At 41.3% G+C, this 12,796-nt stretch overlaps 1 protein-coding gene across 1 annotated transcript in view; it reads right to left on the reverse strand.

Moving 5' to 3' along the window:
* Positions 1-12,796, reverse strand: part of LOC122801255 (serine-rich adhesin for platelets-like) — a 1,296,546-nt gene that overhangs the window by 948,916 nt on the left and 334,834 nt on the right. Inside the window, exons 5-6 of the mRNA XM_044070807.1 lie at positions 4,466-4,516; positions 4,064-4,157 (exon numbers count right to left, since the gene is read on the reverse strand). Coding sequence (XP_043926742.1) covers positions 4,064-4,157; positions 4,466-4,516 — 145 coding nt within the window. The remainder of the gene's footprint in view (positions 1-4,063; positions 4,158-4,465; positions 4,517-12,796) is intronic.

The raw sequence follows: 12,796 nt of genomic DNA on the forward strand, positions 1-12,796 counted from the left end.
ATGAGATGAAGAAACAAAGAAATGTAAATACTTCCTTAATAGAGGGTGAATTGGAATATGAAGGCAAGTGTCCTTCAGATTCAGGTAAACTAGGAGGCAGCAAGAAAGGAAACAGGGTCTGGAGGGAAAGCATCCTGAAGGTGGGTACCTTGAGGAAAGAGAAAGGTACAGAACAGGCCTCCAGGACCCCTCTTTTCTCTGGGCCAGAAACATCTTTGAATAAAACCGCATGTCCCTTACATTCTCTGGGAAAGACTGAATCATGCCCTGATCAAGTAAACCCTGCAACACCTATGAAAAATGGGGAATTTGATCCGAAGGGGGTTGAGGAATGTCTGAAAAGGGGGAAGATACTTCCAGATCATGGTGTAGCCTTGATGGATGATTGAAAAAACCCAAGAGTCTGAAGTAATCTGCTGCCAAATAGGAAGCGAGAGACAGTTAGAGAGACTATGCAACTTGAGCAAGGTAAAAGGAAGGCAGAATGTCAGATGGAGGCAGATTTGTCTTAAAAAGAAGTTTTTTTTGAGGATTAGGAGTCTGAGTTGGTTTGTCAGGAAAACAGACCTAGGGATTTTCTTACCTGTGGAGGGCTGATGAGGCTTGTCTATGAACAAAGGCAATTTTCGCAGAATAATTCCCCTGAAACTTACCAATGGGACAGACGAAAATCTATTTATGGTCCTTCATGACCTTCCTTGGTCCTGTAAAGTCTTAAATAAATCTACCAAAGAGATTTTAGTTATCTAGGAATGCATCAAGGTTAGCCTTAACATCAGGCAAAGGTTGAAGACAAAGCTAGGTATATCATCTCATGACAGCTCCTGAAGCAGCAGCTCTAAAGGAGGCATCAACAGCATCATAATTACACTTAATGGAGTGACGAGCCACCTGAGATGTGTATCCCACCAAAGTGCAGTAGACTTGGCCTCAGGATCATTCAGGTCAGACAGAACCCCTCCCAGATGAGACAAACTGGATAAAATATACATGGTCCTGAGAATTTGAAAGTTTATACCACAAAATGTCAGGGTGGAAGAAGTTTAGTTTTTCTTCCCCAGCCTCTCCATAGTTCAACTATCCTTGCTGAGGGATGCAGCTGAGAGGAAGGCAAAACCAGAGATGGCTTATTAGCAGAGTGACAGACCACAGCAGGGTCAGAAGGAAGACACTTCTAAAGAAACTTAAAAGCCTTATGGACGTTCTAAAAACAGTCAGGCTTCTTAAGTATAGGAGGTTGGGGAACAGGAAACAGAGAAGCAGCTGAAAAAGTAATCAACAGAGTAGCCAAAACAGGAGGAACAGCAGCATGCTTAGGGGAGTCTAACGGCAGCAACTCGTATCTATTCTGGTTGTCCGAAAACTTGAGAGTAGTTTCACTTAAAATGCTGCATCATGTGAACTGCTGTTATCCCCAAAGGACAATTCTTCAAAAGCGAAGACAAGACTTAAGGACTCCTCCTCCTCAGAGCCATAGTTCAAGGGTGATGGCACTTGGGAGGAGTAGGCCAAGGAATCCTCATCAGAGTCCAACTCCTCATCAGAGGAATCAGATTCCCTACATCTTTTAGGGGTAGAGGACCAAGGAGGGGCAGGAACCAAATCCCCCCCGAGGTGGTCTCAAAGCCATCAGGGCATTAACCAAACCCCATTTAAAATCTTGTCACTCCTCCTGAGGATCTTTGAGGGTGGGAGAAATATGCCTTCTGTCTTTTCTTAAGGGGGATGTCCACTTTAATAAACCTCGGCAGCTCAGAACCCTGCTTTGACTCAATCAGGGTACCAGGCACCTCCTAACTAACCAAGGTCTGGGTAATCCCACTAGGCCACTCATATGATCAGCTATGCCCCCCTCCACATCCACAGATGACATTTGCAAAGCCTCAGAGGACATACAAGAAGCCAGTTCCATGCTGGCCTCCAAAAGGGTTGCGGGAGAGGGAACTGATGTCAGAACTGGGTGGTTTTCAGGAATATCATCCACCTCAAGAGAGACTTCCAGCAGGGGCTGAGCATTGGCATATCAGACCTCAACATTTTAGCATTTTTCTTAATAGGCAGCTGTACCTTGGGGCAGGTAGATTCAGCCATGGTAGCTTGGGCTAACTTGAGATGTTAGTTCTCAAGATAAATGGAAAGAGAAAACAGATGCTTGTGAAGATACTTTGGCAAAAATGTCTGACAAATAGAGCACTGAGTGTGGACGTGAGAAGTGCTTAAACAAAACAAACACTTGTTGTGACAATCTTTATAGGGAACCTACCTCCAACACTGACATTTCCCTTCCTTGTAAAACATGAACTCTCAAAATGCACTGTTAAAGTAAATAAAAGAAAACAATGGGATACTTATCTGCAAAAGGCTTGGTATAACCAGCATAGTGAGGGGCGTTCAGACAAACATACAACTATGGTGTTTGGACTGGCAGCAAAGTTGGAGCATCCATACATCACCTTTACATGCTACACTGATGCAGGGAGCATTCATCTGACATACAGCACTGGTAAAAATGAAAGGCTTTAGTATACTGGCTGAACATAAGACTATCGATGGTAGGAGATCTCATAGGTTATGAATAATGCAACAGTGATATGGAAGGGCATCGTCTGATATTGTGAAAAAATGCCAGGCTTATTAAAGGGAAAACATTGATTTCAGTAAAAAAAAAAAAAAAAAAAAAAAAAAGGGTACTTGTGTATTATCGCAACCACAGTCTAAACGACTCACTATGCAGTTCAGCGGGTACAGATAGGCAAACAGCATGACAGAAACTAAAAGTGCTACAGTCTTATGGAATGAGCAGGCTGTATGGTTTTGCAGAAAGTAGTGGAAGTACCACATTTAAACATGTAAGGCCGAGAGCATTTTGGTTTCACCCTTCTAGGGTTGTACAGGTCCCTGGACGCATACACATTGACCATTTTGGCCTTCCTGGTTGAAAAATACATCCTTTTGCCTCATTACCGTAACGTGCCACCGACTTTCAATTACTTTTCTTGGATTTTCTATAGTGCTTAACAGTGAAATATTTGGTACTATTTCAGTTTCTATGCTATCCATGCACTTGTTACAATGCAGCGGCATGGCTGCTGAGGTTATTAACTAGCTCCCCGTGGTAAGAAACCAGGCATGCAGTCAGGGCTTGGAAAACAGTTGACTGCTTCTTCTGTCGTGGAAGTGTTACTGCAATCACTGTGAATCTACATTTAAAACATTTGTTTTCCTTTGCAGCTTCACACAAAAAAGTATTCTGCTCAGTTCCATTCAAGCAGCAACGAGAAAATACTGTTTTCAATGTATTTTGACAGCCATCGCGGTAACATTTACAGCACAGAAGAAGAAATAATCAAACGATTACTTCTGTCGTCTTCCATTACACCTCCTAATGTAATTACTCTTGTAAACAGTACATCCTAAAAAAGTTGGATTTTGTTACCCAGACAAAATGAAAAGCTTGAAGGCCTGTCAGAAAAAATAGCAACAGTCACTCAGTTAGAATGTGGTTGCGATAATACGCAAGTACCAAAAAAAAAAAAAAATAAAATAAAGTGATATTAATATATAGATTAAATCTTATTTTTCTTAAAAGGGCAAACATTTATGAGTAGGAAGGCCTCCCCAACAAAGACTTATCGCCATAAAATAAAGCTCTTAGCAGATGGCTGCTCCTGTGCAGCCCTAGAGATGCTTCTTGAGACATCAAGAAAGTACTGAAGAAAGCTTCATTCTAACTGACTTCACTCCTTGAGATTAGCCAATCAGCACTCTAAGTGAAGATGTTGGGGAGAAGGAGCCACAGTATTTTGAATCTGGCCAGCTGTTTCCTAAGCAGGAAACAACCCACATAGCCTAAGGTCTATGCAGCAGTGGGAATGATTAATATCAAAATAAAGAAAGTGTACAAAAGTACTGTATATAAATTACAACATTCGCCACAGGGGGACAAGGAAAAAGCAATACCTTCACTTCAAGACCTAGAAAATGAAAACTACAGTTGACTTGGTAAACACATTACTTGTATATCAAAAATTACTTGGAAATTTAAAACTGAAGCTGCACATACTTTTGCATACGACACTTCGTGTCTTGTATCTTCTTCATGTTTGAGTTGAGCAACAGACTTCGTTGCTACATCAGTCTCTGAACTAGATGCAAGGCTAAAATGAATCAATTGGATAAAGTTAACAAGAGCTTAAATGGATGAATTTGAAGTATGTGTTTTATCTTACAACTTTTATAACAATAAATTTACACTGCCTCCTAGTAAAGTTTCAAAAAAAAGCCGAAGTGCTTTCTGTTACATTTACTACCACAATCTCACATAGTGTAATTACTAATACTCAAAGAAGTTAAACCAACCTGCTCCATATAGCCACATGTATTTCCCTTCAGCTAATGACAGCCCTGCTTAAAGTAAGATGTTCATAATAAAGTCAAACATACCCATAAAGTTGTAAATGCTCACCTCTTCTGCTTCCTGACAGACGAGGCTGATCGAGATCTTCCCCCATTTCCTCTGCAGCAAGAGAAGACATGTCCTCCCATTTACTATCAATTGTATGAAGATAAAAACTCTACATTTACAAACTTCAGGAGAGAGTAATTTACACAAAGGTGAAAAACATTGTAATAGACAGTTTTTAACCAGTCATACATTTTAACTACTAATAGCACTAACTCACCATAACTGTAGATTATGGTATACCCTTCTACATTTTTCGTGTTCAGTACTTGCACTTAAAAAAAATGCAAATGCACCACCCCCTATAAAAATAATGCAAACAGTAGAGAATCTAAAATAAAGGCAAAAACTAGTCTGAATCATTTATTTGCTTGCTAGTTTTGTTTCTGACTTCAGAAGAGACCCAAAGTGATATTAACACTACCCAGAAAGTTTCTCCCACACCACCAATGAAACTCATGTATTCAATCCCACTGAGTTTCAGAGACATAATAGTGTGAAGGATACCATAAAAGAATGAATGATGTGGACTGGTAGCCAACTCAGGAGTATCCCTTTTCAAAGCACCTGAAATCCAGTGACATGCATTATGGTCCATAACTAATAATTTAGGAAAGAAGTGTTACTAAGGGACATCTTATCCTACTGGAGGACACAATGTAGTTGCAGGCATTTTTGGTGGGAAGCAACAGAGAGAAACATAGTAATATCACAGAGTAAAAAAGAGGTGGTAAAGCAGGCATAGCAAAAATATGAAAATTACTGCAGCAAGTGGAATATGCCACAGCTCCTGCAGTGATTAGAGTAATATTACACAGGAAGGACATGTTTCAAGGCAAAGAAGTGAAGTGAAAATCCTGGATTATTACTTTTTCTGGGGATAAATCAGCTTCTGAAGTAGTTTTGAATCAGTGAAGAATTAGACAAGGTAGTGTTTTTGGAGACAGAAAAGGAAGCCTAAGAAAGGAAATCGTATGAGCGTTCATGCCTTATTAAACTCTTGGGATCCTCAACCGGGAATGAAGCAATCACAGACTGCATAATTAATAAGCAGTCACACACAGAGTGGAGAATGTAAATGAATTTCAGAGATTTTATGGTTTTAAATACATGTAATAAGCTTGTGCATATTGACAATATTATAAGCATTTGAAGTCATGAAGAAATAAGACAATGATATTTTACTGTGGGAAGCTACACACACACACACACACACACACACACACACACACACACACACAAATATACACATACACACAAACAAAAGTGAAGTATGTGAGGGGAAAAGGTATACACTAAACCTAACAGCAAACTCAACTGAAAGACTATATTTGGCATGTCTGTTTCTCAAAAGTGTGAAAAGGCAGGCATGGAAAATAAAACAAGACAGAAAACTAGCAAAGTAAATGAAAAAGAATCAAATAAACAGCAGATGATTGAAGAACAAAGGCAGAAGAGCAAGAAAAACAAGAAAGGGCATTTTCTTTAAACAGACAAGATTCCTTCATTCCATGAGTCTATAAACATTCTGGGCAGGAAGGGACAGAAAGAAGGAAGGGAAACAAAAGGAAAGTGTAGGACAAATAAAAAGAAGAAGAAAAACATGATGAGAAGAGAGTTAAACCACTGAAATATGGGGTGGACTTCAAGTAATAACATTAATAAACTGAAAGGCAAAACTAAAGTCTGGGAGTATCAGATTGGCTCCAAAAGCAGAGAAAAAAAGTCACTTTTTTTGCAAGCCGTGAACTGGTGAGATAGGGAAATGTATACAGGTTTGTAGGGGGGAGTTGTATGGTCGTTAGCTGAGAAGAAATGCTTACAAGGATTATGCTGCTGTGAAAGGACAGCAGGTTAAGGATTAGGAAAGTCACTGCTGAAGTACTAGGGTGGGTTTTAGTGACAGATAAGGATGGCAGAGAGAGGGATTATAAACATACAATTTAGATTTACCAAGTCAAGACTCACAATCTGTAGTACAGAATGAGGCTATACTTGCATGATACAATGTGAAGAGCTCAGCTGCAATATCACAGGAGAAAAAAACAGGTTTAAGAAGCAATCAGATGTGGTGAAACATTTGGGAACAGCTATAAAACCAATGAGTTGAAAACAAGAACATATTTCATTTTTGATAACATGCTCAACTTTATTCAAACCATACAGCTTTCTGAGATAAGGCGTCAGAAAAGGAGGAGAGTAAGCAGGAGCGGCCTTAGGTCAACTGGTGCCCTAGGCAAAGGGGCTCCACGGCGCCCCCCACCACACCACCTGGTGCCCCCATCCTAGTCTACATACACCAAGTAAACACTGAAAAAGCGCCCCTGCTAGAGTGGTGCCCTAGGCGGCCGCCTAGTTGGCCTATGCCTAAGGCCGGCTATGAGTGTAAGAAAGGCAGAGACATTTTAGATCAAAGAAGCATTTTTAAAATAAACGAGGAAAGGTTAGTGGTGTTAAGGCTTTCTGGGAGGATGAACTAGTGGTATTTACTTACTGATCAATTTAGTTGGAAGACAAGGAAGACTGCAAGGAGTTAAACTTAAAATGAGGCAGAATTACAAAGGAGCAAAGACTTCCAAAATAGACAATAGCATGTTAGAATAATCCACTGTCAATAAGCAGGGAGCAGTGAGAACACTGGGAAATGTCAAGAAAAGGGTCTAATCTAGGAAGTGAACAAAAAAAAAAATGTAGGTATACTGACTGCTCAATACCCAGATCTAAACTACCCCAGTGATCTAAACTGGGGCACGTAACTCAAACAGATTATTTTGTTACTTAAACCAAGTTAACTTAACAAAAAAAAAAGAAAAAAAGAGCCAACTGTGGGTTCAATATTCAACTCAGAAGGAATTTAAATGTAATAATCACTGTCAATGGGAGAGACAAGGATGTCATACTTGAGGCATGCAAAGCACTGCCTTGCCCTCTGCATCAGTAAACTGCCCTTCTCATTCTGTTGAGAAGAATCTCTCCCATGGGATGGCCTACACAACAAAATGTCCATTAAACTGCAACCAATTAACTGCTACCACCATGCTTTGAGTCTCTCAGAGACAAAACTCTGGGGAAATAGGAACAGGATGCATACCTACTCTAATTCTCTTCTGTCTGTCCTGCAGCCCATTAATATTCCATGTCACAGATAAAATCTTTCTAAATTAACTAAAGTGAGAAAATCTTACAGAACTTGCTGCCCTATGACAGTATTAGCAAGTCATAATGTAGTCGCATTATACACATTAAAAACTGCACCATGCCACCATCACTGTCACACAAATCAAAATGAATAAAATGATTCAATAATATACACTAAAACCTACAGAACAAATTTAAGAAATTGCACACACTGCTTTTTCTGGAGACTAACTAACAAAACTCATAACAGCCCATGCTTTTTACTAACAGACCCAATGAAACAGCTGGAAGGCCTCCCTGTGCCCACACTGCTCCAAGCCATGAAAAAAAAACAAAAAAAACAAGACACGTCAAACCCTGAGCTGTTGGACATGCTTCACTTAAAGAAATCCCAATCCCTCAGAGCCACATGCTCCAGGGATCTAAGCCTTGTCATCACAATGAACAAAACATGCTGGAGGGATAGGTTCCCAACCCTGAGACTCCCCATACTCTGGAATAGACTGCCCATACATGTCAAGGAGAGCGCCTCCTTGGCCCTCTTCAAAAGGAACCTTGACGATTGGATGGGAGATAGGAAATTCACCCCAGGGATCACATCAGTCGCCCTGCTAGACAGGGGTCCAGGGAAGCAAATATTGTGGGAAGAAATATCCAGGGAATTGTTATGGATAGGCTTGTATAGGCCCTAGGGTCGATAGCCTAGTACCAACCTATGAACAAGATGCCTGTGGCTTCATTATACTCATGCCCAATAGCTGTAACAAGGCTTGCAAAGTATAACTGCTTCCTGAGCATGAGCAGAAAAGTAATAGCTCATTCTAGAATGCTATACCCTAGGTGGGTAAGCGTTATATACATCTTTACTTTGATTTCCACTCCCTGCAAACCATTGGCCCTTACAAAATCCATTAGCTTATCTGTCCCTTCTGGGGAGACAGACAACTGTAAGGGACCACCATCCAGGCAGAAATCACATCAGCCATTTGTATTCACACATGCAAAGGCCAGTTATGCCTGCATCTGAAAGTCTGCATATTCACACACATACTCCATGAAATCTGTGGTGTAGATACAGTTTATCAAATATAACAGCATATCCCTTATTCATTTCCTGCACCTATCTTACTCCAGCAGCTCCTCCAGAATGGGTGGACTGTAATCTGACACTCCATCCCACCCTCCCTCAACTGGCTCCTCCAGCTCACAGATTCCTAAATAAAATCAGGTTGTTTGGGTCAATAGAAAGTGATTCATCTCTGTGTCATAGCCAGGCTGTAATGGATATGCATCATATAATCAGAACCATTCTTACAGACAACAGCAACATTATCACTGTGACAGACGGCTTTCTAACTCTCATTCACTGTTTTACTCTTCTATGGGGGTACTTGCCATCAGAAAACAATGCAAGTGCCCTCCCTGAGCACTACAGCATCCCAATCTTAAGTATAAAGCCCCTACAGGGAGAGTATTCAGATGCCCCCTTGAAGTACAGTAGAAGGTGGATTATCACAGTTCTAGCAAGCCATAATGAAGTTAGATTGAGCACATCAGAATAAATGTACAGCACGATAGCTTGCTCATGCAAATCAAATGGAATAGCATTACTGTCCTTGCACTACTATAGCCGATAGTTGTCTTTTGGTGGCTAACATCCAGAAATACTGTCTGTAGCTTCTTGATTATTCCATTCTATGGGTTTTACTCTATATTACCGCAGCTGATAACCTCTCTCACACAATGCACCCACAGCCATTACATTCACAATTTATCATCGAGATGCTTACCCAGTATTCACCGTTGAAGCTCCCAACAGGGTACATGTTTATGCTGCACCCTGTTGATCAATAAGCTATTACTCCTGAAGTAGTGAATATAGCAACAGAGATAAAACAAGTGGAATTGGGATCTTTAGAAAAGGGTAGGAGTAAATAACAAAAAAAATGGGAATTGTGGAAACAATACATGCAGAGGAGGAAAGCAGTTTAAAATAAAGCAGGATTTGAATGAGTTATGTAATGTTTGACTGACAGTGACTGGGATAGATTTTAAGTGACGTATAATGTTTGCAACTACAATTATGTCAATACGGTTTGTGATGTATAATGCTTGCAACTAAAATTATGTCATTATGGTTTTTCATTTATATACTTGTATGATTGCCCATGTCATATGTGGTAATTTAATAAAAATGTTTCTTGTTTAATAAACAAAAAAGTTATGTTCTTACCGTAATGTTCCATCTATGTTGTTCATCTCCATTCATTCATTACTGATGGATCACAGTTCCATCCTCGGAACAGAGTCGACTTTATAACAAGCTCATGCCAGCCAAAAAACTCTCGAGCTAAGCTTCACCCATAGTGCCCCTCTCCCTGTTAACTCGGATCGAGTTTGCCCGTGATAATGAAAGCAGTGGCTTTTTCTGAGCAGGTTCCCTAATGTGGGATTCAGACCAAATCCGAACCTCCAGGAGCCCCTTGAAGGGGGAAGGAGGGTGGGATGTAATGAATGAATGAAGATGAACAACACAGATGAAACATTATGGTAAGAACATAACATCTTTATCTGCTATTGTTAATCTTCATTCATTCCTTACTGATGGGACAGTCTCTAGCTACTTTATGTCCTGGGAGACCCTATGGAAGGGTGTTCCTGAGTACCACTGAACCAAACGATGCTCTCTCCCTGGAGACCAAATCCTATTTGTAATGAGTGATAAAGGTATGAGGAGTAGCCCATGCTGCAGCTGCACAGATATCATCCATTGAGGATCTTGAAAGAAGAGCAACATAAAATCGCCACTGATCTGGTTGAGTGCGCTTTGACCTTTTTCGGTAGAGGAATTTTATTATGTTGGTAGACAAAGCATACACAGTTTCTCAAGCACTTAGATAAAGCTACCTTAGAAATGGAGTATCCCAATTTTGGCCCTGAATAGGAAACAACTGGTCAGATTTACACACAGTTAGTTCTGTCTAGGTAAAATCGTAATTGTCTATGTACATCCAGTAAATGAAGGCAGTATTCTCCTTTATTTGAGAAGTTTGGAAAAAAGACTGCTAGGTCAATTGTCTGATTAACAGTCAATTCCAAAATAACTTTGGGCAAAAAGGAAGGGTTAGTATGTCCTTATGAAAGACCATGTAAGGGAGTTTTATGCACAAAGCCTGAGGCTCATATATGTGTCTGGCTGAGGTGATGCCTACTAAAAACAGGGACTTCCAGGATAAGAACTTTAAATCACAAGTGGCAGCAGGTTCGAAAGGTGATCATGTCAGGGGTTGCAGTACTAATGTTAAACTCCAAGGTCCGATCAGTTCTTTGATGGGTGGTCTGATGTGGGAGACCCATTTCAAGAAGATTTTACAGAGACGATGGGAAATTAAGGATGAGTCTTGGAATCCCATTGTGGAAGTTTGAGATAGCAGCCAAATGTACTCAAATGGTGGAGGCTGCCAATCCTGAATGAAGAAGGCTTGAGAAATGGTCCAATATAGCACTAAAAGGGGCTGAGCAAGGGTCTAGTTCTTTCTGTTGGGACCAAATAAGGAATCTCTTCCACTTGCTATGGTAGATTTTCCAGTTGGATAGTTTGTGTGAAGCCAGAAGAATGTTACGTACCAGGGAGGTGAGGTTATTCTGCCTGGCAGTTACTGGAAGTGAAGAAACCAAGCTCTTAGCTTGAGACTGGATATGTTTGGATGTATGAGCCCCTGCGGGTGTGAGATTAATTCCAGAGTTGGATCCAGAATCCATGGTTGGTGTACTATGTGAGGCCAAAGGAAGGGAAAACAAACTTGTCGGGGCCAGAAGGGTGCAATGAGGATTACTCTGCTTCTCAGCTGAAGGGCCTTCTATGAAATTGTGGCATCAGGGGAAGGGTAGGCAAAGCATAAAGAAGTCCTGTGGGCCAATTGTGTATTACAGCATCCCCCAGAGACTCTCCCTTTGGGAGAATTAAGGCAAAGTAGCTGCTGCATTTGTGATTTGCTGGAGAGGCAAATAGGTTGCAGCAAGGCTGGCCCCGGCAGCTGAAGATCTTTGCCACAATGGTTGAATTGCGGGACAACTCATGAGGCAGGAGGATGCATCTGCTCAGTTTGTCTGCAATCACGTTGGAATTGTCCCCACTGTACTCATCCCTCATTAGACCCATTATAGAATACAACGCCCCATTTGGTATGCACCTCTCAAGACATCTGCAACAACTGGAAAGGCCGCAGAAATACCTCACTAAAAGAATCACAGGTCTAAAGCAGATGCCCTATGCTGACCACCTTAAAAAACTCCAGCTATACTCTGTCGCATATCGTCTACTCAGAGGCGATCTCTGCCATGTCAAACCCAGAGCTGTTGAACATGCTACACAAAGAAATCACAATCCCTCAGAGCCACACACTCCAGGGATCTAAACCTTGTCATCACAATAAACAAAACATGCTGGAGGGATAGGTTCCTGACCCAGAGACTCCCCAGACTCTGGAATAGATTGCCCATACATGTCAAGCAGAGTGCTTCCTTGGCCCTCTTCAAAAGGGACCTTGACGATTGGATGGGAGAAAGGAAATTCACCCCGGGGATCAAGTCAGTCATCCTGCTAGACATGGGTCCAGGGAAGTAAATGTGGGAAGAAATAGCCAGGGAATTGTTATGGTTAGGCTTGTATAGGCCCTAGGGCTGATAGCCTAGTACCAACCTATGAATTCCCAGGCATGTGCATTGCTATCAGAAAGCGACTGGAAGCTGTTGCCTATTGCCAAAATCTCATGGCCTCTCAACACAATGGGTAGGACTTGGTTCCCCCTTGTTTGTTGATATATCAGACCACCAACATATTGTCAGACTGGATAGCAATTGTCCCTAAAGGGAGGACAGATTAAAAGGCTTGCAACACTAGAAGCACCATCCTCAGTTCTAGAACACTGATATGCAGGTTGGCCTCCAGAGGGGACGAGGTGCCTTGGACTGTCTTTCCCGGAAAGTGCCCACCCCCCTATCAGGGAAGCATCCATGGTCACTATGGCCTTGAGCTGAGATGGGAAGAGAGAGAGACTCCACAGGTCTTTTTTTGGATTCATCCACTAAGTTAAATCTTTTTTGCATCAGTTTGTTATGCGGATCTGAAAAGACATAGGATGATGTGAAGGGGACCACTGTGTCAGTAGGAGCCATTGAAGAAGTCTCATGTGT

This window comes from Protopterus annectens, chromosome 4.part1 (genome assembly GCF_019279795.1).
Source record: "Protopterus annectens isolate FY-2018-M chromosome 4.part1, PAN1.0, whole genome shotgun sequence".
In the NCBI taxonomy this organism is placed as follows: domain Eukaryota; kingdom Metazoa; phylum Chordata; order Ceratodontiformes; family Protopteridae; genus Protopterus; species Protopterus annectens.